Genomic DNA, 27543 nt, shown 5'->3' on the forward strand with positions numbered 1-27543 from the left:
CACTGATGTCCCTCTTTCAAGGCTGGATAAGGGGGAGGTTACAGTTAAGTTCCCTGTCAGAGGCCAGGATTTCCCAGGTCACACAAGCACTCAGGTCACTTACCCCTAAGTACCAGTATGACTTGGTCATAGTCCATGTGGACGTGAATTACCTAAGCTGTACCTCCTTGGACTATATGAAGAGAGACAGAATTGAGCTCTTAGAATTTGTGTCATAGGCAGGTGTGAGACTAGCTTTCTACCATTTCCAAGGATGATGCCACAAATACCAGCAGAAAATGATTTGACTAAAAATTGGCTTAGCTGCTGGTGTCATTCCAAACGGCTGCAATACTTGTCAGGCTGGAAGGACATGGAGGACAGGCCATGCAATTCTGCTAGGGATGACCTTCACCAATCATCTCTAGGCTTTCCTATACTGGTCAAACATTATCTACCCCTACAGTGCCTTTTTAGGTGCTACCAAACAAACAGACCTTCCAACATAAAAAGCTACTCAGAACAAGCTAAAGGTTCAATGCTAGGAGTCTCAACAGGAGACTGGACTCCCTAGAAGCTTTCCTCACCCTGGAGAAAGCTGACATCTGTGCAATTACTGGAACATGGTTAAAGCCATGGAAGACACTCCATCAGTGCATGGCTATAATGCCTTTCATACATTCTGACCACCCACTGAACATGAAAGAACACAAAAGAGCAAAAGGTGGAGGTGTATTTATCTATATAAAGAATAAGCACGCCCCAAGTCTGGTCAAACAATATGACATGGTTAAGCTACTCCAAGTCCAACTAACTACGGGAAAAATCCATTACCATATTCTTGCTAGCTATAGGTCCCCCAGCATGAACCAGAAAACTAATACATAATAACTGAAGTCACTAGAATCACTCAACATCCAGTACAGTACCATACACGTGGGTGATTTGAACTACCCCTCCAAGTCAAACAAGATCATTAACATGCAGACCCAAAGATGTCTTGACTTTGTAAATTCAAATGTCCTGTAGCAGCTAGTCTGCACTCCCACTAGGGGAACAAATATCCTAGATCTGGTACTCACAAATATGGGAGAGTGCTGCCCCCCCCCCCCCCCCCCCACAAACATACACCATGAGATGTCCTCACTGGTATGATCAGATCACAAAGCAGTCTCCCATGAAATAACGGTAACCCAAAAACTTTAAGAACTTCTCTTAGGGGATGGCATAGCTAGTTTCCAAACTACTCAAGTCCTGAAAACAAAGAAACCTACGCAGAGGCATACACAAAAGCCCTGTATGACCTTATAATCAACTGCATAGAAACAACAGTACCAGTCTGAAATAAACCCAGATAAAAATGTAAAATCAAGTCATGCTGGTGGACCTCTGGTGTTAATAGTTTGTACAACAAAAGAAAGAGGATCTTGTTGAGAAGTAAGAGGGAATGTGGACAACAAAGCAAAAAGCCCCTCTTTAGTCTAAACAAGAGGATCAGGGAACTAGTAAAGTTTCTGAAAGCAGACTTAGAGGTAAAAATAGAATCCAAAGCGAAAGATAAACATAAGGCATTTTTCAGTTATGTCTGAAATTTTGAGGGCAACACCCAACAGTTTGCAGAATTTGTTGTAGATAGCATCATCTATACTCGGCTAGAAGATATAGCTAATCTGCTAGGTGACAAATTTAGCTCAAATTTCATCTCCCCATTACCCTCAGTTCTCCCCAAGAAATATCCTCCACCACTCCATTGCCAACTATCACCAAAGAACAGGCTGCCACTGCACTCTCTAAAGCTAAAAACATGGCTTCAATGGGGCTTGATGGTATATCAGGTTGCCACAACACAGCTCAAAACAGGCCCATTAGAAAATCTGTTTAACCACAGCCTCCGGACAGGCTTTGTCTTGATAAGAGTGGAGGACGGCAACAATCGTCCCTCTGTATAAAGGGGGAACATCTACTGATCCGGGAAATTACAGACCCTACAGGTCTGACTAGTCTTACATGCAAGGCCACAGAAAGAATAATCAAGGAACTGAGAAATAATGACACAGGAAACCTCCAAACACTGGACCCAACCCAATTCAGCTTTGTCAAGGGCAGGTCATGTTTACTGAATCTGGTGGACTTCTTTGAGAAAGTCACTAAGGTCATGAATGATGATAAAACAGTGCATACTGTCTACATTGACCTGGCCAAAGCATTTGACACAATTCCCCACTCAGGTACTATAAATAAACTCACAAAACTGGCCATAAATCCCTGCATCACCAGATGGATAGCCAATTGGCTCACAGACAGGACACATGTGGTTAAAGTAGGTGAATCCAGATCCAACAAGAGGCCCGTTATTAGTGGTGTGCCACAGGAAGACTGATGTTTGGAATATACTTCTGTGAAGTCAAGGCTAATGTTGAAGACTTCTGGATGACAAAGTTTGCGGACAACTGCAAGTTAGGGACAATCAATGAATCCCCCAACAATGCAGATATCCACCAGGAGGGTTTAGATCAGACAAATGATTGGTGTCACAACCATGGCATAAAAATACATGCAAAAAATGCATCACCATACCCTTTGGGAAGTCATCATCAAGAGCACACCCTTAAGAGTAGACTCAAAGGTGAGAGTCTGATCTAGGTACACAGATAGACAGTAGCCTGAACTTTGACTACCATGTGTTCACAGTAGTGAGGAAGTCCTTCTATGTGGCATAACTAATAAGTAAAGGTATGCCATCCAAATCCAAAAAAATTATACTCTCGCTGCACTCAGCCCTCATTACACCAATAATTGAGTATGATGTGCCATCTGGCATGTATTTGACTATACATTTACAGATGAAGCAACCTCAGAGGTTCTACGCAGATAGACAAAAAGCCCTATCCCTTTACTCTGTCTCATAATGACTATCAAGGGGTGACCTATCCCTGACCTACAAGGCACTTACAAATCCAGTCTGGATTGAGCTGCTACACATCTGCAAGTCAGACAGCACGAGGGTCACCCGATCTAGGGATCTAAACTTAAGTCAGCTACTCAAATAAAACATGCTGGGGAGACAGATGTGTCTCACACATTGCCCCTTCTTTGGAACAGAGGCTTCCTATCCACATTAAGCACAGCCTTTCGCCCTTCTTTGGCCCTCTTCAAATGTAATTTGGATCAATGGATGGGGAAATGCAAATTCATACTGGGGGTAGTGCCTTTGTCCTTTATGGACAGGGGCAATCTGTAAGATACTCAATGCATAGACACAAATCCATGCTATCCTCTTGCTCCTAGGGACCATATACTGTGTAAAATTGGGTTGTATTGACAAGGCTTGTAAGTGCTCAAACTGTTAGCCTAGTAATCCCATATGAACCTATAAGAGACAGACATGGTCCAAACAAGGTCTGATCAATCCCCAGAAGATGAAAAATGACAAACAGGAAGGGGAAAGGAGGCTGAAGAGTTGAAGCAGATGAAAATAAGACAACACCGATCTATCTTTATGGTAAGTACATAACTTTTGTATACGATGTGACCTACTTTCATCTGATTCAACATGTGGGACAGATTCCCAAGCTACCCAAAAGAGACCTGGTTCATAGGTGTGTACTAGGCTAATGGCCCTGGAGCCTTTACAAGCCTAGCCCATAGGATTACACTGGTATTGTGCCACCTGACCTTAGTTCCCACTGCCTCTGTCGAGCAGAGCCACTGGAGTGATCCACAGGGTGAATTTTCCATTTCCCATCCACTCATCAAGATTTCTCTTGAAGAGGGCCAGTGAGGCACTCTGTTTGACATGTATGGGAAGTCTATTCCATAGCATGGGCAGTCTCTGGGTTATGAACCTGTCCCTCCAGCTTGTTGACTGTGGTAATGAGGTTGAGGTCTCTGGAGCGTGTGGTGCAGAGGGATTGAAATTTCTTTAGCTGTAGCATTTCTAACAGAGTTGTGTCAGACATGGATTTGTAAGTCAAGCAGAGATCGCCTCTAAGTAGGCAATATAAGACAGAGAATAGCTGGGAGTTTTTTTGAGTCTGTCCATATAGGACAAGTGTTTCAGGCCTAGGATTCTCTCTGTGAGGTAGTTTTGTGGCCTCCAGTTGTTGCAGGTGTCTAGTGAGTTACAAGCCAAATGGGGCACTATACTCGATGACTGGCCTAATGAGGGAAGAGTAGAGGGAGACAATGACCTCTTTCTTCCTGGATGCAAAACCCTTAGTAATGAGATGTGCCACATAGGTGGACTTTCTGACCACTGTGGCAATGTGGTGGTCAAAAGAGAGGTTACTGTCAACCTGTGTTCCCAGATCTCTTATAACTCCTTCTGTGTTCAGTGGACTACCATCAATGTGATAATTCATAGGAACCAGTTTTTTTCCAAAGTGGATGATGACACATTTTTTGGCATTGAGCTTAAGGCCAAGGTTCTGACACTAGTCACTGGTCTCAGTAAGGCCTTTCTGTAGGATGTCAACATCACTTGAGGAGTTAATAATAGCTCCCAACTTGCAATCGTCTGCGAACTTTGTTAGCCAGAGTCCCTTCATGTTGTTAGACTCAAGGAAGGACATTCTTGAGTAAGGCAAATGTGAGAGTCCTAGACTGCACATCTAACTTATAATTCAACAGAACAGTATGAATATTTTATATATATATATATATATATATATATATATATATATATATATATATATACACACACATATATATATATATATATATATATATATATATATATATAAATAAATAAAACTGCTGGCAGGTACTCTTTTTGTGAATACAGTAGAAGCTGCCATCGCACTGGCAAAGTGAGCCTTAGGCTTAGAATGTGAGGACAGCCTTTTTGTCTTGTAAACAACAACTATAAAGTGTTACTTTAGACATATCGTCCAAGCTTCGTCTTGGAAAAGGATACAGATAACTGGTCTGATTTTCTGAAGTCCTTACTACAGTGTAATAGAACCTGAGTTGCCTATGGACATCCAAGGTATACAGGGTATATCCTCTGGTTAGAAAAGTTTGGAAAGAATACTTGCAAATCAATTTGTTGGTTCAGGTTAGATTCCAAAGCCACATTGTGAAGGAAAAAGGGACTTGTCCTCAGTGAAACTCTTTGTCATTATGAAAAATAAGGGAGGTATGCATGGAAGTGCTTGAATTCTGACATACTTTACTGATATAATGGCAGCCAAAAAGATAATTTTCCAAGAAAAAATTTAGATCTGCCAAACCTGCTGGTTCAAAGGGTTTCTGGTTCAAAGACTGAAGTAAAATTGTAACATCCCAAGCAACAGACCAAGTCATGAACTAGAGGTCTCAATAAAAATGTTCCTCTAATAAAGAGCTTGGTCACCCTAAGAGATACGATAGAGGAGTCCTTATATCCTATGTAAAAGTTAGAAATGGCGGCCATCTGGACTTTAATTGTAGAGTAACTAGAGCCTTCTATAAAAAGTTCAGAAAGGAACTCCAGAATCTCTGGTAAAGGTGCTGAAAAAGGGTCTAATCTCTTTGAAGATGTCCATTTGCTTTTGTAAATCTTTATGGTCAACTCCTTCTGAGAAAATGAGATTAAAGTGGACTACCAGGGCAGAAAGCCTGGCATCATTTATTATTAAAATTTGAGAAACCATGCACTTAGTTTTAGGGACTGGAAATCCGGTACAGGCATCCCAGATGGGTGACTAAGAAGATCCAGAGTAGGACCCAGAAGCATGGAATTTACAAACGAGGAGGCCACAGAAAGGGGAACCACACCTGCCAAGGCCAAAAGGTGGCAATGAGAACTACCCTGGTCTTGCACTTCATGACTTTCTGAATGAACTTGATGATAAGGGGAATTGCTGGAAAGGCATAAAGGACACCTTGGGGCCAAAAATAGAGTAGGGCATCTCTTGGTGATCGTCCCTGTGGAAGGATGATGGAGAAGTAACAACTGCCTTTGCTGCTGAGGTAGGAAGCAAAGAGGCCGCAGCAAGGTTGGTCCCAGTGGCTGAAAATCTGTGATCCCACTGTTTTTTGAGAGACCACTTGTGAGGCAATAGCACTGTTCAGCTCAACTTGTCCTCTAGAACACTGGATGTCACAGGAATGGACATTGCTCCAGAAAGTGGTTTGAAGACATCGCCCACTGCCAAACTCGCATGGCTTCCCAGCAAAGAGAGCATGAACATGTTCCATCTTTTTGTTGGTGTACCAGACCACTGATATATTGTCCGAGTGGATGGCGATCCCATCCTTGGGTAGACAGTCCAGCAAAGACTGCAACATTATGAGAACCACTTTCATCTCCAGAATGTTGATGTGAAGTTTGGCCTCTGTTGATGACCACATCCCTTCCCTTTGTAATGCCCACCCCATCCTAGAAGGCATCTGACTGCGGCTTTGGGAGTAGGAAGACTAGACGATATGTCCTGTACTGGTACTTAATCCACCATTTTATATGACTTCTGCATACCTGAGCAAGACAGATTCTGTTGTGAAGAGGGTGAAATGTCTGTGATCATTGTACTGCTAACATCCACTGTAGGACTCTCATGTGATATCTAGCTAATAAAACTAGAGTAATCGAAGAGGCCATCAATTCTGAGAGTCACAGCATGAGTCGTGCTTGTGATCAAGAGTGCTGCATCACTTGAAGGGCTACAGCCTCTAACAAGTTGACAAGGGTGGAGTTCTGCAATCTGTTGGACAGTGTCTATTTGGCAACCTATGAATTCTATGCTCTGAGAGGGAGGTATTTTGCTCTTGATGAAATTGACTGATATTTCCAAGTGGACTACCAGAGACAGAAAGACTGACTGGTGCAGTAACATTAGATCGTTGGCAGTAGCAGCTAAGAGCCAATCATCTAACTATGGGAAGACCTGGACTCCTTGCAGCTGGAGATCAGCTGTTAAACTTCCATCATCTTGGTGAATACCCGGGGAAGGGGGGGGGGGCTACAATGAGAATGAATGGCAGTGTCCTGAACTGACAGCAATTGGTCCCCAGCCAGAAATGAAGAAACTTCCTGGATTGCCTCTGGATCTTGATATGATAGTGGGCATCCTGGAGATTGAGACAGGAGGAGGTAGAATGGACTGCACTGTGACCATCCAGACTTTTGTCTGTTTGACATACTGATTTAGATTGTGGAGATTCAATATTGACCTGAGGTCCCCTGTCTTTTTGGAACTAAAAGGAACCTGGAATAGACTCCGAATCCTCACTAGTTTGGGGCACATGTTGAATGACTCTCTTGTCTAGCAACTTTGATACCTACACTGCTGCAGATTCCAAATGACTGGGTGGAGTATCGGTAATTGTTGGTCTTTTTTTTACAGGGAATACAAAAAAGCACTATCACCAGAGATTATAACACCCATGACTCAGTAGTTATGGTTTGCCAAGTTAAAGGGTGTAAGGAGAAGCATCCCCCGAATGCTTCAAAGTACAGCAGTCGGGCAGACTCTCACGAACACTAAGGTTCCTCAGTGAAAAGCCTAAGGAAACCTTGATTTTGCAGTTCTCCTCTGCTTCATGGGTGACATCCAGTGGAATTGCTTCCTCCAATGCCTTGGGAAGTACCATTCCCAGAAGTTTCCTGGTTAAAGCCTTGGTACTTTTTGAATCACATTTTCCTACCTCCTCTGATTCCTAGAAAAGGATCTTTGAGAAGTAGAAACACAGACTCCCATGGCAGACAAAGTCTTACCATCCTGTTCACTCCTGGTAAGCACTGATTTTACCTTTAGTCCAAACAAGGTGGAAGCATTGTAGGGGGCATTTTTAAAGCACGTCTTGAAGCTCTCCGCAAAATCACATAGCTGCCCTTGATGTACTATCAGCTGCACTAGATAACAGTCTCATCTTCACATTTAATGAAGATTGTAGGGTATAAAATTTGGTGTCTACTGTCTTCTGGACGTCCGTAGGTAAGTTACCTGAAAGATACTTGGAAAGCTCCTTGATCAAGTCTCTCCGGAAACATGCCAGGGTTGCTAAACAGATCAGCGCTCAGAGTGCAAACGTTTCTGAAACATAAGCCTATTACCGCAGTCTATCCCAATGCCCTAAACTCCCTGTTTGGAGTATAGACAGAGGAACTTTCTTCCGACAGTTCCTTTTTCATGGCTGCTCCTACCACCACTGCATCTACTGGGGGACTCTTGGATCAATGTTTAATGTCTTTAGAGGCAACTAAAACGTTGCCAGATTTTTTGGTACAGGGTCTACAACAGCAGATTCCTTCCAAGCCTTCTCAGCAATGAGATTTATTAAGGCATCAGGAAGTGGGACCACCAAGGATGTCGAAGGACCAAACCCAAAAGGTTCCAGAAACACAGACTCATCAGAAGAAGGTGCTTCTGTGGACCCCATTTCATCAATTCAAAGTAGACATCTGGGGGGGTGGGTCTTGGGGAACCTTTTCCATCATCTAAGTCACTGTCTTCGGTGACAGTCAGATGAGGAGTCTATATACTTCCTCTTGCAAGTCTTTTTCTGGAAATGTGTCTCGGGACCTCTGAAGGAGACACCTCAGAGTCAGATGTGGAGCTTGAATGTCGAGCAGTCTCAAAGCTGATTGGGTCTACCTGTCTCTGTTGACCCTAACAAGAGAAAGGAGGTACAGGATCCAACAGGAGTAAGGATGGATTAAAACTCTGTGAATGCACAAGTCTTCATGATCCAGTCACAGCCCTCTCCACAGCCTCAAAAGCAGACTCAGTTAAATGAACTGAGGAAGAACCAGCCATAACAGCATAATCAGTAGTTTTCTTGACTCCAAAAGTGGACTGCTCTGAGGAGGAAGACCTTGGAGCCGAGCTATCTACACCCGAACCACTGAGAGGTAGTGGCACCCCCCCAAAACTTCAGAGTCAACTCCATCATCTAGGCTCTAAATCCAGTGCACTTGCTCCTGTACTCTACTTGACCCAAAGAAGTCAAGGCCAAAGTCTCCAAAGCCATTGAATCCGATCCCAGACCTCTCCTCAGTGATGGGGCCAGGAAGACTCCCAGTTGAATCTGTATCCTCAGGAATTACTTCACCATGCAATTGGCATCCACTTCAGTTAGCTTTCTGATGGAGCAACCAGACCTTGAAGATGATACTGACAGAGGTCTTGATGGTAGCTTTTGAAGTATTAGGGAATGACGTCTGGTGCTGATCGGCCCCAGAAAACAAAAGTTTTCGGAGAGGGTGTTCAAATCCTGGCTACAGCTGTATTCGACTGCCTCGCTAACTTAGGTGCAGGACCTGGAATAGCACTCGGATCCAGAGACCTTTTCTTTGCTTTCTCTACGCTTTCTTCCTGCTGTTTTCAAACTGTTTCTCTTTACGTTTCTCTCTTAGCTTCACTCTTTCTGTCTTTATCTCTTTTGCTTTCCTTAGACCATTCCCTCTCTTTTTGTCAGCAGAAGAGTGAAGGGTGGTTTTGAATCAGTGGACATCCTAGACCCAGTCCGAGGGGGAAAAATTCCCTTAAGAATAAGTTTCTCTTTTCTTCCATGCTGAGCCCTGGTACAAAAGGCAGCACAAATAAAGCAGGTATCCTGCACGTGGGAAGGATGTAGGCAGTACACACAAAGGGAATGGGGCTCTTAAGGAGGTATCATGTCCACAGGCTGAACACATTTTGAATCTAGTGGACTTCTTTGACATCAGAAACACTGACAAACTTACAGCACTAGTAACTATATGAAAACCTGAAAGAGGAAGGGTGTGTGTGTGTGTGTGTGTGTGTGTGTGTGTGTGTGTGTGTGTGTGTGTGTGTGTGTGTGTGTGTAGCACATTGTTCAATTTACTATTTGAACTTCATTAGAAACAAACATAACAAATAAATGTTATTATGTACATATATGCATATGTATGATAATAATGAATCTATTTTCCTATAAAATCTATAAAAGTTAGTAATATGTTACATGTTTAACTATTAATGTACAGAAAACACTAAGAAATATACTAGAACGTTCTATCTAGAGTACACACAAAAACTCTATTAAAAGAAGAGATTTAACTAACCTACTTACAACACTAAAGGGAGGAGGAAATAAGGAATAATATTCACTTATCATGAAAAAAAGATGAAGCTCTCAGCAAGCACATCTGGTTTGGCAGGTGGCAAACAAGATCTGAGGTAACTCAGTTAGGACAGGGAAATTGTGGGTAAGGGAGGAGTCACAGCTCTCTGATCCAATACTCTGGTATAAGGTGCCAAGGTTGAATCCAACTGGAACTGACATCACACATGCTGAATCAGATGAAAATACACAACATCAGATCAAATTTTCATTATGACAGTGAACATTTGCTACTTGCAGTTTTACTGAACGAAATTCAGAGAGCTGAACAGTGAATCTTAAGACCTCCTATTAACAGAAAGCATATCAAAGAGACACTGTGTCTTCCTACCAGTTTTCTGGATTTGAGTTACATACCTGCATAAGGTACAGCTCTCTGTAATTGTGTTTACCACATAAGAGCAGGTCTTCAAGAAGATTCCACTATTACAGTAAATCTTAACATTTTAAGTTATATTCACCTGACTGGTGTCAGCTCTTGGTTAGAAATGGTAAAAGCAGTGGCTTCTTCCTTCTTTGTAGTTAACAATGCTGGTCTTACTCAAGAATGAACTGGCATACATATGTGCATGGTTCCCTCATATATAATGTTTGTTGGTTCATATTTTCTTTAGTTTTTCAAGCCATATTTACCCAAAAGGAAGGATGGCTGTATTGACAAACAGCACCTGTTATATATGACTAAATAAAATATACAGTTTTCTTTGCAGAGTGCAACATACCACATGTACCCGTCTAACACCCCCCCCCACACACACAAATAAATAAGGAAATATGCTAAAAACAAACATGTATAACAAGAGTATAAAGAACACTCAAAAGCACAGCTTGAAATTCCAAAATTCATATAAACAAATTAAATAGTAAGCAGTTAAAAACAAAACCAACACTAATCATGTTAATTAAAATATCATGCATTAATTAATTGTGCATGAATAGAAGTAGTGGAGTTTCTTTAAGGCAAGTATCCCTACTGAGCGGCTAATATAGAATGTTTATAAAGAAATAAATAAGGTAATAATGTGTCTGTATTAATGCAAATGTAAAAGTAAAAAGAAGTTATGTCTTACCATATAGTTCCATCTGTATTGTTGTTCCTCATTCAGTCATTACATATGGGTAGCAGGGTTTGGAATGCTTGCAACGCCAGAAGCACCGCCCTCAGCTCTAGAATATTTATATGCAGTTGGGCCTCTAATTCGGACCAAGGGCCTTGGACTGTCTGTCCCTGACATAACCCCCCACCTCATCAGGGAGGCGTCCGTGGTCACTGTAGCCTTGGGCTGCTGGGGGGAGAAGGGGTGAGACCATTGTGACGGGTTGTGGGTCATCCACCAATTTAAATCCTGTTTGCACCTGTGGGTTACTCGAATCTTGGCTGAAAAGGTTACCATTGGGTGAGCAGTAGCCATTGCAGAAGCCTCATATGAAACCTGGCCAGGGGGACAATGGTGATGGAGGCTGCCATGGAACCAAGCAACTGTAGAACAGAGTGAGCTATGGATTTCTCCCTTGAAAGGATTGGGATCAGTTGTTGCTTTATCCTTAGAATTCTGTGCTCTGAAATGGATGCTCTGCAATTCTTTGTATCCAAGATGACCCCTACGAATTCTGTGGACTGAGATGGGGTGAGATTGGATTTTTGTCAGTTTATGGTTATGCCTAGCCTTTGTGCAGTGAGGAGAGAGTATGCCAGGGCTTCTTCCAATAGATGTCTGGTGGGGGCAGAGATGAGCCAGTCATCTAGGTATGGAAACACCTGGAATCCTTGAAGTCGCAAGTGAGCTGTGATGACTGCCATGCACTTTGTGAACACTCTGGGGGCTGTAGAGAGTCCGAGTACTCTGAACTGGTAGTGACTGGCTCCCACATGGAAGCGCAGGAATCTTCTTGATGGCCAGTCCACTTTTATGTGGTAGTACGCATCTTAAAGATCTATCGAGCACATCCAATCATCTTTTTCCAAAAGCGAGAGGATAGACTGTATTGTGACCATCTGGAATTTTTGTACTCTTATAAACTTGTTCAATACACGGAGATCCAAAATTGGTCTCCAGTCATCGGTTTTCTTTCGCACCAGAAACAGTCTGGAGTAGACTCCGGATCCTATCTGGTCTGGAGAGACTATTTGGATGCCTCTTTTTCTTAGCAGCTTTTCTATCTCTAGTGCTGCTTCTTCCCTCTGACTGGGTGGAACGTCGGGAAGGTTTTTTGAAGGGACAGGACAGAGATCAAAGGGGATATGATAACCTCTGGTTATAATCCTTTGTACCCAAGAATCGGTGGTGATGGTTAGCCAGGCAGAAGGGTACAAGGAGAAACGACCCCCAACCATCTCCAGAGGAAAGGAGTTGGGCTGCTCTTCAGGAGCGCTGGTAGGATTGGCCAGGAAAAGAGTCCCTGGAACCCTGGTTATGCGGACTCCCTCTGCCCCGAAAGGGGCATCTTCCCTGTGAGTTTCCTCCTCTGCCTCTATGGGAGAACTTGGCCTGTGTGTCACGGAAAGGACCCTGAGAATTTTTGAACCATATCTTCCCACTCTTTTGGTTTTGGGAGAAAGCACGTTGAGGGGAAGAATAACGTAAACCTAGGGCAGAAAGGGTCTTACCGTCCTGTTCACATCTGGCCAGTGTGCTTTTAACTTTGGGTCCAAACAACAAGGAGGCTTCAATGGGCGCGTTAAGAAAGGAAGCCTTAAAGGGTTCTGAGATATTGCACAAGCGCATCCAGGCTTGTCGTCTCAAGACCACAGCTGAACCCGCCGCTCTAGCTGCTTCTTCTGATGCGTGAGAATTCAGTCGCATGGAGGAGTTAGATATTAACTCAATGGTGGCCAAATAAGAGGCCACTTTGTCACAGACCTCATCAGACACGGCACCAGCCAAGGTTTCAAAGAGCTCGGAAATTAAATCCCTTTGAAGCCTGGTAAAGTGTGCCATATAATTCAGGGACCTGACAGCAAAGGTCGCTGATGCAAAGGTGCGCTTCCCTATCCTGTCCAGGGCCCGGGACTCTTTGTTGGGCGGATGGACAGTCTGGCTTTCTTCTTCCGCTAGATCCTTTTTGGTTGCGGCCGCCACCACCACAGCATCCACAGGAGGACCTTTAGACCAATGGGGATCCGTAACAGGAGTGGACAAAATCTTATCTGGTCTCCGGGGAATAGCCTCGACGGTGTCAGGAGCCTTCCACGCACGCTGCACAATGAGCTGGACAAGCTCATCGGCAGGTGGAGTAACCCAGGAGGGTAGGGGGCCGAGGCGTGAAAAGCCTGCAGGAACACAGACTCCTTAGAAGTCGGATTAGAGGGCTACCAGTCACCTCTCTGTTGAAGGATTTCGAGGATATCACCAAAGAATACCTCAGAGGGTGACCGAGGGGATCCTTCCCTATCAAAGTCTGTGTCTTCAGTGAGGGATTCCTCTGTGGAGTCCATGAGCTTCCTCTTGCACAAACTTTTCCGGTGAACTTCCTCAGAGGGGGAAGCTGGGGAAGACAACAGAAAGGGGGTTTCCTGTGGGAATATGTCCTGAGGCCCTTGCGCCCGGTGTTCGCTAGGTGCGATTTGTGAACATAGCGGTGCAGAGGAGGGTGGGGAGATAGACAGCACAGTATCGCCAGCAGAAGCCAGAGCCTTCTCCATCAGTTGGAAGGCTGGTCCACCTGAAGAGGGGCGAGTGTCCAGGACAGGGGTCACCCCTCCCCTAAGTGGCTCAGCCTGCCAACCCGGAGTCCCCGGGATGGCTGTGAAACAACAAATTACATGTGTCACAACTATCATCCTGGATCGTAGCAAAACTCTCCTGACACAAAAGCAACTGCGGTTCCTTAGTGAGATCCACAAAGGGAACCGTAGAGGGGAAGACTGTGCTATATCAATAGAGTTCAAAAGCAATAAAGGAGGAGAATAAGAAGGGGTCTTTGGCGGTGGATGATCACCTCCCAAAGAAGGATAAGTCCTGGGGGTTGGGATACCTCTGTCCAGAAGCACTTGATCCATGAGACGCAACACGTCGTGTTCAGAAAGGCTTCTAGTGGACCTCACGGAGACGGCTGAGGGGGAAACAGGTCTGTCCACAGAAGAGAAAAGCTCGGTGCCCACCTCACCAGTCTGCACTGAGAACAACGGTGCCGAGAGAGACTGGACTACGGGTGTCTGCACCGAGGAAATCATTGGTGCTGAGGTCACGGTCTGCACTGACAAAAAGGTCAGTGCCGAAGTGGTTGCCGGTACCAAAGCTGGAACCGACAAAATTGGTGCCAATAACTGAGGCGCCGGTTCCGAGTAATATGTCGGAGCTAACATGGTCAAGGTCTGCGCTGACTGAACAGTCGGTGCCGATGTAGTAGTCGCAGTAGTCTGAACCGAGCAGCTCCTCTGTACCGATATATTAAACGCTATAGTAGACGGAGCCGAAATCAATGATAGTGCCGAAGGCCTTGGTGCCAAAGGTCTAGGCACTAAAAGCTCTAGGGCCGAATGAGTGAGCTCCGAAGCAGAAACTTTAGCCCTCTTAGGTCTTGGTTGGCGGAAGTCCCCAGCTGGGGACAAAGGCAGAGACTTTGCTTGTGTAGGATCATGCAATATTTTCTTATGGGCTCTAGCAGGGGTTGAAGCCTCTGACCCGGAAATAGCATCTGAAAAGGGAGATTTAAGAAGTCTCTTCAGCAACAACTTACTTTTCCTCTCAATCAAAGTTCTATTGGAAAAATTTTTACAAATACCACAGGGCGGGTCAACAGATAAGTGAGACACACCCAAGAAAGTGTGCATCTGATGTAGGTAATTTGTGTACACAATCTGAACACCTTTTAAATCCTGGACTACCTTTTTTATCTGCCATGATAGAAAAGGAGACAGAAGAAAGGGTACCAGCAATGGTACGAAAGAATACCCAAAGGTAATGAAGAAAAGAACGGTTTACCAATGATGGTAAGGGAGAAATTACCTTGCGGTAAAAAGTGCAGAGTAAAGAGAAGGAAACTCAAAAAGATATAGTCGCTAAATGCGATGAGGTAACAGACAACAAATTAGAAACTTTTCTGACAGAAAAGGTTATATTAGACTAGTCTGACAACAAATATCTATACTTAGCTCAAGAGAAGCAGCTTGACACGACCGAATGGTGACGCGGCAAATGAAATCTGGGGTAACAGGGAGAGGGGAATTCTGGGTAAGAGTTTAGCTTGAGAGTTTGTAGCTGGTGCGAGCTTGGAAGATGGCTGGCTCGGTTTCGGGGTCGGAACCGATACCCATACGTAAGGAATGAACGAGGATTAACAATATCAGATCATCTTTTATAAAAGAAGCATCGAACATAATATTTGGACCAAGCAAAAAAATTATTTAAATCTAACCCCATAATACTGGAAGCAGGGTGAAATCTGTTAAATAAAAACTGTGTTACAGACCTATAAGCAGGCTCAAGTTCAATTCCTATAGCTTCCAATTGCTCAAGTGTAACTTTCAGCAAATCATTTAAAAATGCAGTGATCGCTGTGCTTAAACCTATAAGAGGCAAATTACTGTTCTAGGTAAATTAGCTTTCAACAGCAAACCTAGGGTATTTAAGAGAGAAAGAGTAAATATCTTTATATGCCTCCATTTTCTCCCATATCCCAAAGATGTCACAATGTTGTGTTCGTGAACTGGTGATCTTCTTAATTGCCTGAAAATAGGTGGGCATGTATGAGAAAGTATGCAATGGGTTGCAGCCCTACTCAGGGCTCATCCAGAGCCATGCACCCACTGAGTACCAGTGAAAGGTTCTTGCTTCTCTACAACACTGAAATGGACGGAGTGATTTTATGCTAGAATTAATGTATATATATATATATATATATATATATATATATATCCACACATATGTGTGTGTGTGTGTGTGTGTGTGTATGTGTGTGTGTGTGTATATATATCTATATACATATTGGAACACTTTATAATCCTGAAATTCTGAAATATCGAATTTCAGAATCTCGAGATTATAAAGCCGAAAGCTCAAAACCCCAGAAGCGCGAATTTCAAAATCCCGAAGTCTGGAGATGTTGAATTAGCGCTTCTGGTATTGCACTGTGTGAATGGATAGCTGGAGAGTCAGGTAAGTATTTATGTTTAAGGGTTTTGGTTAGGGGCTGTAGTGTGTGTCAGTGTGTTTTGTTACTGTGATGTGTGTGCGTGAGGGGAATGTAGTTTGTATGGTGGTGTTTTCATGTGTTTGTCTGTGTAATGCGACCTTGGAGTTAGTATATTTAAGTGGGGGGTGGGGGGGTTGTGTGTGTATGTGTGTGGTGTATGGTTACTGTAGGAGTCCCGATTTTGAATTTCACGCTTTGGGATTTTAAGGTTTCGGGCTTTATGATCTTGACATTCTGAAATATTTTGGGATTATAAAGTGAACCTATATATTATATGTATGTGTATATATATATATATATATATATATATATATATATATATATATATATATGTATATGTATATATATATATATATATATATGTGTGTGTGTGTGTGTGTGTGTATATAGGTTCATATAGGTTGATACTAGGCTATCTGCCCTAGGGCATTTATAAGCCTAGCCAGAGTTTGGCTTTCTCCACTGTTTTTGATTAGTTGACTGCGCCTCTGTATAGTAGGTCATAGAAGATAGCCCTTTTGAGATTAGTTTACTGTGCCTCTGTCTAGTAGGGACACAGAAGAGATCCCAGGGGTAAACCTACGATCTCCCATCCACTCATCAAGATTTCTCTTGAAGAAGGTCATTGAGGGACTCTGCCTAACATGGATTGGGATTTTGTTCCAGAGTGAGGGGAGCCTCTGGGATATGAATCTGTCCCTCCAGCAGGTCCTATTTATTTCAGTGCTGAGGTTTAAGTCCCTGGAGCGTGTAGCTCTAAGGGATTTGGATTTCCTGAGGTGGAGCATGTCCAGTAATTCTGGGTTGGGCATGGCTTTTTACGTCAGGCACAGATCGCCTCTGAGTAGGCGGTAAGCAACTGAGTAGAGCTGGAGTTTCTTTAGCATAACTGCATAGGGCATCTGTTTGAGTCCCGTGATCCTCTTGGTGAGGTACTTTTGGGGTCTTTCCAGTTGCTGCAGGTGTCGGGTAAGGTCCATCCCAAATGGGGCATTGTATTCAATTATGGGCCTGATGAGAGATGAGTAGAGGGGCACAATGACCTCCCTTGATCTAGATGTGAACCCCTTCATGATAAGGTGGGCTATATAGAAGGTCTTTCTAACCACTTTGGCAATGTGATTGTCAAAGGAGAGATTGCTATCTACTTGGGTCCCCAAATCCCTAATTACTTCTTCCATACTTAATGGATTACCACCTATGTGGTAATTTGTGGGCACTTTGTTTTTCCCAAAGGGGATGACTATGCACTTTTTGGCATTTAGCTTTAGGCCATGGCTCTGGCACCAGTTATCCATCTCTGTGAGACCCTTTTGGAGGATGCTTGTGTCAGTCGGCGAGTCGATTATGGCACCCAGTTTGCAGTCATCTGCGAACTTGGTCAGCCATAGTCCTCCCATGTTAGCCTGTACCTCAGAGAAATATATACCGGACAAGGGAGGTCCCAGGACTGAGCCTTGTGGGACGCCACTTGTAACTGGTTTAGAGTCTGACATGGCACCTGCTATTCTGACCATGTGGGTTCTATCCCTGAGCCTGTTTGCAACACATCTTGTGACATAGGGGTTTATATTTAAGCTGGTGAGCTTATTTATGATGCCTGAGTGGGGTATTGTGTCGAAGGCTTTTGTGAGGTCCAGGTAGGCCGTGTGGACTACCTTCCCTTCATCTATGGCCTTGGTGACTGTTTCAAAGAAGTCGACCAGGTTCAAGAGGCACGATCTGCCCTTAACAAAGCCGAATTGGGTAGGATCCAGTGTTTGGAGGTTCCCAATGTCTTTGTTTATGAGTTTCATGATGATACGCTCCATAGCTTTGCAGACCAGGCTAGTCAGGCTTATAGGGCGATAGTTTCCGGGGTCCGTTGTGGCGCCACCTTTGTGGAGTGAGACCACTGTTGCTGTACGCCATTCCTCGGGTACATATCCTGTAGTAAGGCTGAGATTGAACAGTGACTTTATGTGAGGGTTCAGTTCTTCTTGGAGTTCATGTATGACGCAGCCCAGGACACCGTCCGGTCCCATTGATGCTGTGTTTTTTGCTTTGGAGAGGGCAGCTCTCACCTGTGCATCTGTGATGTCAGGGAGGCTACACTCTGTTGGGATAGACATTTGCTCTTTTGGGGAAGGGAGTTTGCACTGAACCTGTCTGCCAGGATGTTGGCAATGTCTGTGGGTTCAGTGTATTTTTTGTCATTTTGAACTAACTCGGAGCATATCTGGGAGTTGCCACCCAGGTTCCTGACATAACTAAAGAAGGCCTTGTGATTATCTTTAGCATCTTGTGCAATTTTTCTTTTTCTTTCGAAGCTGGCCTTAGATGATTTTATGAGGGATCGTAGTTTCTTGCTAGTACTGATCAGAGATGCCTTCCCTTTTTGGGATTTTGCTCTATCATGTAGTAGCTTCCTCCTTCTGTTGTATAGCTTATTTATGGCTGGGGTCCACCAGACAGGTCTCCTGCCTTTGGAGGAATGAGTCTTGGTTTTATTTGGGATAGCAAGATCCATGCATTCCTGCAGGTGTCCACAGAAAGCGTTTGTAAATGATTCTGCGGTTTGGGCCATATTTTCCACTGGCCCGGGGGCTTTGAAGGATTCCACCTCGGTTTAAGGATTCCACCTCGGTTTTGAGAAGTGTGAAGTTTGCTTTTGAGAAGTTCTTCACCGTGGTTTCCTTGGCTGGGGCTGGGGCTGGGATATGGATGTCCAGTGAGATTAATTTATGGTCAGATCTTACTAATGAGGGGTATACCTCTGGTATGGAACATAGAGTCCCCATGTTGGTGATGATCAGGTCCAATATGTTTTCCCCTCTTGTGGGAGTGGTGACCAGTTATTCCATAGCATTTGAGTTTATAAATTCTAGGAACCATTGGGCGAGGGTGTTGGGGCTTGAGTAGTGCTCCCAGTCTATGTTTGGGTAGTTGAAGTCACCCAATATAATGGTGTTTGGAGAGACCTTCATATTCTCCAGTGTTCTCAGGAAAGCTGAGTGGGGTTCCTGAGTTTGGGAGGGTGGTCTGTAGCAGGCTACAAACTGAAAGGCAGTTTTGCCCACTGTTAGTTGCACATGGATGGTCTCCGATGCTTCATGCAGTGCCACTAACCTGGAGGTGTGGGTATCTTTGATGAATATGTTGTCTATGGAGGTGGGTTTGTCTTTTGAGCCTTGCCTAAAAAAGGCACTATGGGGGTGGGAAGAGCCTTAGCCAGTATTCGAAAGCCCAGGGGTGACAGGTGCAAGCCGTCCCTAGCGAAGTAACGTGGCTTGTCGAGCATGTCATCCCAGGCTGACAGACACTGGATCCCCTTTGAATGACACCAATACTTTAGCCAATTGTTAAAAATTGATCATTTTGTCTTTATACTGTGGCATCATTCTTGGTGAGGGTAAGATTCTACTCAAGGTCAGGGTCATACCGGCCTGGGCTACATGATCATAGAGCTCCTCTAGGTCTCTTTTTATGTAGTCCAGGGAGGTACATCTCGGGTCATTCACACCAGCATGGACAATGACGGAGTCATATTTGTACTTGCTTTGGAGTGACCTGAGTGCTTGCATTATGTGGCAGATCCTGGCACCCGACAGGCAGCTTACAGTGACCTTCTCCTTGTTCAGCCTGGTGAGTGGGACGTCAGTGTGTCTGACAATAGAGTCACCTATTACAAGTGTATTAGGTGTGTTGTTTAGCCTTAGGGCTGTGACTGTGTGGCACACTGACTTTGTGAACTATGTGATACGTGGGTATTGTTGTGGGGTAGCGGTTGCTTGGATGTCTGATTTTGGAGGTCTCTGTTGCTTGGGCAGATTTTTATTTAGAGCCTCCGAGTATGTTTTTGTGTGTTTATGTGTTTGGTTTTCTGTTGTGATAGGTCTAGGTGAGACTGGATTTGTGGTGTGTGTGGTTACCTTCTCCTCCTGACTGACTGCGCCAGTATTGGGTTGAGAGAGCTCAGCCTCCAGTTTGGCTATATAGTTGCATCTCTCACATATATTTGAGCTTGTTGGGAGGAGGAGAGGGTCGTCTGTGCACATAAGGCAGTTGTAACATTGCCTCAAGATTCCCAGATTCACCAGCTGGACTGGAGAGTAAACCCAAAACTGACTTTTGGACATGCCAGAATAGTATAAGGAACTACATTTTGACTGATCAAAAAGGACCAATAGGGAGCCAAGTACTTAAAGGGAGTATAAGAGGGTGTAGTGCTTAAGTTTATTAGTGCTTACTTATAAGATTACTTAAACGAGCAACTGCAGGGCTTTAGAATGAAAACAGAGTGCTTACTTTGAGATTTACAACAGTTCTACGGGAAAAAGTGAAGAGCAGACTTTGTTGAGCCGGGAATAGTTTAAACCCGTTTAAGCGGCGCTGCCCGATGCTGCACTATGCGCAAAATCGTGCAAAACTGCACAAATGCGGGTTCTAAAGCAGGGAAACTGAAAGAGATAGGAATTGACCCAGAGCGGCCAATAAGCTACTAGTTTCAGGGCTGAGACCACTCCTCCAGGGACAGATAGGCTGCTCAAAGCTCCCTACTCTCACTGGTGAACAGAGAAGCTTCCTCCTATCCAAGTAAGGATATGGGCAACACAGGAAACTATACCACAGTCCGGAATTCAGCAAAACCTGAAATCTGGACTAATCTAGTTCAGCAAAGGCGGGAAAAGATAATTTTTTTTTGTTTGTTTTTTTCAGGAAACAGCCGAAAAACACACAGAAAACACTGTAAATGCTATAAACAGGCTAGCACACTTTGGTGTGTAGCCTACAACAGTTATACAATACAAAAAATGACTTAAATTGATATAAAACGTGCAAAAACTGTAAAAAGAAGAAGGCAAATGCAATTTAAGCTTTTTAAAGCACAGATCGGTTAGAAATTTGCTTTTTAGGCAGGAAAAGGCAGTCGGAGCAAAAAAAACAGAGAAAAAAAATACTTAAATCTGGAAAAGTCTCTCTTGGGTCTCACTGTTGCCTGTTTCACTCGGCAGGACACCACGAGGAGCTGTGCGGAGTTGTATACTGGCGTAAACCACACAAATGCGGGTTTTAAAGTAGGGAAACTGAAAGAGATAGGAATTGACCCAAAACGGCCAATAAGCTACTAGTTTCAGGGCTGAGACCACTCCTCCAGGGACAGATAGGCTGCTCAAAGCTCCCCACTCTCACTGGTGAACAGAGAGTCTGAGCAAAAAAACAGAGAAAAAATACTTAAATCTGGAAAAGTCTCTCTTAAGTCTCTCTGTTGCCTGTATCACTCTGCAGGACACCACAAGGAGCTGTGCGGAGTTGTATACAATAACAAACTTTTTAAATCACAGATTCGCTAAAAAAAAAAACTGGCGTTTTAGGCGGAAATAGTTAAGACAGCAAGAAAAGCAGAAAAGTGATACTTAATCACTGCAAAGTCACTCTTTTGTCTCTCTGCTGCTGTAGACTCTGCAGAACACCTGGAAGGCACTTGCTGAGCAGAATACAAACGTAAAAACTGTGCAAATGAGGTTTTTATAGAAGGGAAATGAAAGAGATAGAAATTAGCCCAAAATGGCCAATAAACTACTAACATCTGGGCTGAAACCACTCCTCCAGGGACAGATAGGCTGCACAAAGCTCCCCTCTCTCACAGGTGAACAGAGAAACTTCCTTTTATCCAAGTAAGGTAATGGCAACACAGAAACTTGTAACACAGTCCTGGATTCAGCAATAACCTGAAAACTGGACTATACTAGTTCAGAAAGGTGGGAAACAAGTATATAATTTTTTTTCAGAAAATAGAGCAGATACAATCAAAATTAGCCCAAAAAGGCCAATAAACTACTAACTTCTGGGCTGAAACCACTCCTCCAGGGACAGACAGCCTGCTCAAAGCTCCCCTCTCTCACAAGTGAACAGAGAAACTTCCTTCTATCCAAGTAAGGTATGGAAAACACAGAAACTTGTAACACAACCCTGGATTCAGCAATAACATGAAAACTGGACTATATTAGTTCAGAAAGGCGAGAAACAAGTATATATATACATATATATATATATATATATATATATATATATATATATATATATATTTATATCCCCCCCCCCGAGAAAACAGAGCAGATACAATCAAAACAGCACTTTACCCAATTAACCAGTTAAAAAGCTTAAAACTGAGCCCTGTTCCAGCAGTCTTCAATCAGACAAGTTCTAACTGCACAGTCCTGCCACTAGGGTACAGAGAAACCGTCTCCAAAAAAGACGGCCTGGGTCAGTGCACAAGTCATACAAACAAAGCTAGATCCAGCCAGCCTGAATCTAGTCTATGCTACAGCAAACAAGGCGTACCGATTTCAGAAAGAAACAGTTCAAGTAAGCATGCGCAATAAGCCTTTAACCAGAAATTCCCAGCTCAGAAGGGCAGAATCTAGCCTCTCCTCCCACAAGAGTGCAGACCACAAACCTTCTTAATGTAAAATAACTGGCCTGAATCCCAAGTCCTTAACCTAGAACTTATATACTTTTAGAATAACAGACACTGAGCCTTCAATCAGCAGTTCCCAACTTAGAAGGATGTACGCTACCTGTCCTGCCTCAACAGTGCAGACCACAAACCTTCTTAATGTAAAACAACTGGTTTGAAGCCCAAGTGCTTAAACCAAGGCCTTAGAATAACAGTTACAATTTAATCAGGCTACTAACAAGCAGTAATAAAGGCAGTAGAATAAATTTAATTGAGTACTTTTAAAAGAGGCAAATCAAAATAAGGTAATAAAGTAGGAAGAAACACAAGTACAGTAAAGGCAGATGAAGTGCAATTTTTTTTTTTTTTTTTGACATGGAGGAAACAGAGCAGATTAAGATACTATAGGGGAATGCCCTTCCCAAGTGCTCTCTCTGTACACCGCAGAGGAGATGGGACTGGTAAGAGTATCCAAAATCAAAATATAATCTCACTGTACTCAGTTGAGTGAGCGAATGAGATGGGTCCAGGAGGAGTGTGCAAAAAGAGATTTACAGCAGGGGTGGGCAATTCCAAAGCCACCAAGATTAACACCACAACAAGAAACAGGGGGGGACTAACTGCAGAGATTCAGAAACACAATATTTACTGAATTCAAGACACACATATTTACTTACTCAAATCTTAAATAAGTGCAGAAAATATACTTAAATCAGCTTGTGTCCAGTTGATATATGCAGACAAGTCTCAGTAGCCAGCAACTCGATTTAAAATGATTACTAGAAATGTAACCAACACAGATTTTAATGCTAGCAGAAACCCCCAAGCTAATTAACACTAACAAAGGAATTTCAAAGCAGTCTAACAACTTTCAGTAAGCTCAGATGGCTAACTGCAGAGATTCAGAGACACAATATTTACCGAATCCAAGACACACAATATTTACTCAGTCAAATCTTAAATAAGTGCAGAAAATATACTTAAATCAGCTTGTGTCCAGTTGATATATGCATACAAGTCTCAGTAGCCAGCAACTTGATTTAAAATGATTACTAGAAATGTAACCAACACAGATTTTAATGCTAGCAGAAACCCCCAAGCTATTTGTGTGTGTGTGTGTGTGTTTATATATCATACACACACACACACACACACACATATATATATATATATATATATATATATATATTTAAAATGTGTATGTATAAATATAAACACACAAACGAACACACACACAGGCACATGTACAGTAAACTCCTAGTTAACCGGAACTCAAGCAACCAGCACTCTCATACTCACAAGCAACAGGCAAAAAAAAAAAAAATCAATGAAATACAGTACAATTTTCATGTGTTGCACTTTGTCACCCCGGAGCAGCATACCTTACATTTTTAGAGTTTTAGAGTTTTGAAAAACTCTATGGTAGGAATAAATTGCCTCTCTCCTCACCTTTAGAACTAGCCAAACCAAACAAATAGTACAGGCTACAGTATTAGTCAGGCCTATTTTTAATAGTAACTCTCAAGCAACCAGAAACTACAGTTATCCAGCATCTACTAATCTCCATGGGAGCCAGTTAACTATGAGTTTACTGTGTATATGTATTTATAAAAGATCACGTGTGTGTGTGTGTGTGTGTGTGTGTGTGTGTGTGTGTGTGTGTGTGTGTGTGTGTGTGTGTGTGTGTATATATATATATATATATATATATATATATATATATATGGGTCTACCTGACATGGTTGACAGTTCATATGATCGACACTCATTTGGTCGACAGTTCATTTGGTTGACAAGCAGATTTTCCCCCTTCCCCAATGTTGTGCGACCCTGGAGTTGATATATATAGTTAGGGGGGGGTGGGGGGCACAGCCCCCCACATTGGATGGTGTGGGGGGCAAAGCCCCCCACCTATAATGCTTGTCGATCAAATGAACTTTGGACCAAATGAACTGTCGACCATGTCAGGTAGATCCATATGTATATATATATATATATATATATATATATATATATATATATATATAAATACATATATCTATGTACGTATGTATACACACACACACACACACACACACACACACACACACACACACACACACACACACACACAAAAAACCTAACACTAGATATTATACAGCAGGATATGGACTGTATAGTCATATTAGCAAAACTGCAACTGTATAACCCGCTGTGCAGGAAGTAATCCAGCAGATGTACATGATTTTATTCTGGAAAAGGATTACTTAAGTATACTGCTTTGCTCCGTGTACGCAGGAAATGCACCTTATGAATACAACACATCACATATGCACATTCTAAGCAGCAAGGGATCCCTTTCTAAGTTTCACTTGATATGCAGACAAGAGTTTTTACGTACCTTCACTAGAAAATGACATACTTAGGATGACTGAACAATCATTACCCTGACTGACAGTAAGATAGCACTACAAAAACACTATATGACTGCATGAGTAATCCTGTACTAGTCATGGTTCACATACCTTAAAAAGTAATAACAAAGAAGTCTGCATGGAAAACAGAGTCAAGTACTTTGTGTTGCTAAATAAAAAATTGTTAGCAACACGATAAGTAAAATAAACACTACATGGACCATCCTAAGTTTGCTGGTTTGTTGCTATGGCAGAATATATCCACAGACACCTACATGCATGTAGTTTTACAATAAATTAATAAATTGCTTTACAGAGCTGTCATGCTGTTGCTTACCTCATCAGCTCCAATATGGACCCATGTAGATTTAGAATGCCTGTCTAGGACCTGAGTGACAATATCCTTCACCAGAGACACAGACTCGGGCAGATGAGGATTCAGACTATTAGGGTACTTTTCCATTTCTCGTAAATGACGGTATTTGTCATGTTTTAAGACATACTGTAAAATCAAGGAGGCAAAGCATAATTTACACACTGTTTCATTAAAAATGGCACAGCAGTTGCATAATGTACATAAAGAAGTTCACAGTTAAGTATGAAGTAAGAATTGCAAAGGTAACATTCTACTGTATAGAAAAGTACATATAGCCCCACTTTCTGATACTGTGAATTATGCAATGATCCACAACAATGCAAGAGGCTGGTAGGAGATTAAGGAATACATGGAACACAGCATGAAATAACAAATTAATACTGCACCTTCAGAACACATAACTATTCACCGACCACTGAAAACTGCACATATGGTACTGCAGCACTACAGTCATGGGGTCAATCCACTTCAGAAACACCTGAAAGCTCTGGGTTTTATAGTCTAATGAAGACAAAGCATCACTTGTAAGAAACTGCTATGTTATAAATCTGGAAAATTATATTTTTATTATGAAACCTTTTCTAAAACATAATCCTGTCATAGCTTTATAATGAACTCACTTTTCAGTGCTTGGGTCAACAATGCTTCTATGAAATGTAAAAAAGGTTGAGTTGAGGAGGAAAACTGCAGGAGATTAGTAAAATAAAATGGTGTCATGCAGTCGTATCCCAATACATTCCTCACCTTTGGAACAAATGTCTACTATACATCAGAGAATTACTCTACTTCCAAGGTAAACCCAGACAACTGGAAAGGAAGCCACAAATTCTCCCCTGGTCTTTTGTTTATTGCCCTCTGAGGCAGGAGGAAACTTCTGAATAAGGTTTATTGTCTAGGCTCATAATGGTCTGAAAACTGGTTGCCTTATTTATTATGAAGCAGTATGTAAACCTGGCATTTTCTCACACTGGGGAAAAAAAAAATAATAATAATGAAAAGACCAATGGTTAGACCACAGCTGAAGATAAAAATGGAATTTCCTCACACTGTCCTCAATGTTACAGAAAACTTAGCAGAACACAAACAAAACTTAATACAACTCCAACACTCCCTTATCTACTTATAATTTACATGTTACTGACTCTATATGGATGTGGTGAGAGAGGACATGCAAGCGGTTGGTGTGAAACAGCATGATGCAGAGGACAGGAAGAAATGGAAACAGATGATCCGCTGTGGCGACCCCTAACGGGAACAGCCGAAAGAAGATGTTACTGACTCTGTGGAGCAGAGTGGCAAAGCCTTAACTATGACTCAGATGATCCACCTTCAATTAATGGCCTGGACACTGGAGGAACTGACTGGAAAGGGGAAGAATGAAGAGGCTGCGCTTGCTCACTTCTCTACGGGGATTACAGAAAGGGATGAGGGCTGCAAAGACAAGGTTCAAGTTCCTGGTTGAGACTGGGGGTCATCATAAGAATGCTCACCTTCAAGGGAAGATCAGATGATGTCTGCAGAGAACGGCAGTAGTAGTAGTACAACTAAGTGAAAACTCCACAGCTAATCGATCCTGGTTGTATTTAAGACCCTAGTAAAACAAAGGTGCAAAGTGGAAAGGTGTTTAAGTGTAATAAAAAAACATAATGCAACAGTCTATAAAACTCTATTTCAGACTTAGGAAACTGAATTCTACTTTTTAAAGAGTATAATACTTTGCCTTGCTTATCCTAGGCTGGCAATTTTCATTATTTTGATTGCTGCATTAAGGGAATTGGTAGAAATATCAGGTAAGAATCGCAACAGTTTGGCAAGTAGTATTATTGTCCGCCTGATACACGTAAGCCATGTTTTGATCAATATGTAGGATACATATGTATATTAGCAGTCATTCCTTTCTGAAACTGGTAGTTTGATCATCTGTGCATGCTTTTTTACAATCCCAAATTAAATGTACAGTTACCTTGTTTTTTTTTTTTATTTTAAATGTATAAAAATCTGATTTCTACTGCTTTCACTTTATATGTTGAACTGACAAAAGTTTTACTACCCCTACCACCCTTAATTTTGACATTCTTCAGCGCTCAGTTAATTACTGTCAACATGTACACCTGCCTTCTTTACTGCCATGGTTATGCCTGTGAATACCTATG

General features: G+C 42.6%; 1 protein-coding gene across 1 annotated transcript in view; it reads right to left on the reverse strand.

Moving 5' to 3' along the window:
• LOC122816149 (hexosaminidase D-like) overlaps window positions 1-27543 on the reverse strand; it is a 922622-nt gene that overhangs the window by 675843 nt on the left and 219236 nt on the right. The window contains exon 5 of the mRNA XM_044088904.1: window positions 25352-25516. Within this exon, the coding sequence (XP_043944839.1) occupies window positions 25352-25516 (165 nt within the window). The remainder of the gene's footprint in view (window positions 1-25351; window positions 25517-27543) is intronic.

The sequence above is a fragment of the Protopterus annectens genome, chromosome 12.part0, assembly GCF_019279795.1.
Source record: "Protopterus annectens isolate FY-2018-M chromosome 12.part0, PAN1.0, whole genome shotgun sequence".
In the NCBI taxonomy this organism is placed as follows: Eukaryota; Metazoa; Chordata; order Ceratodontiformes; family Protopteridae; genus Protopterus; species Protopterus annectens.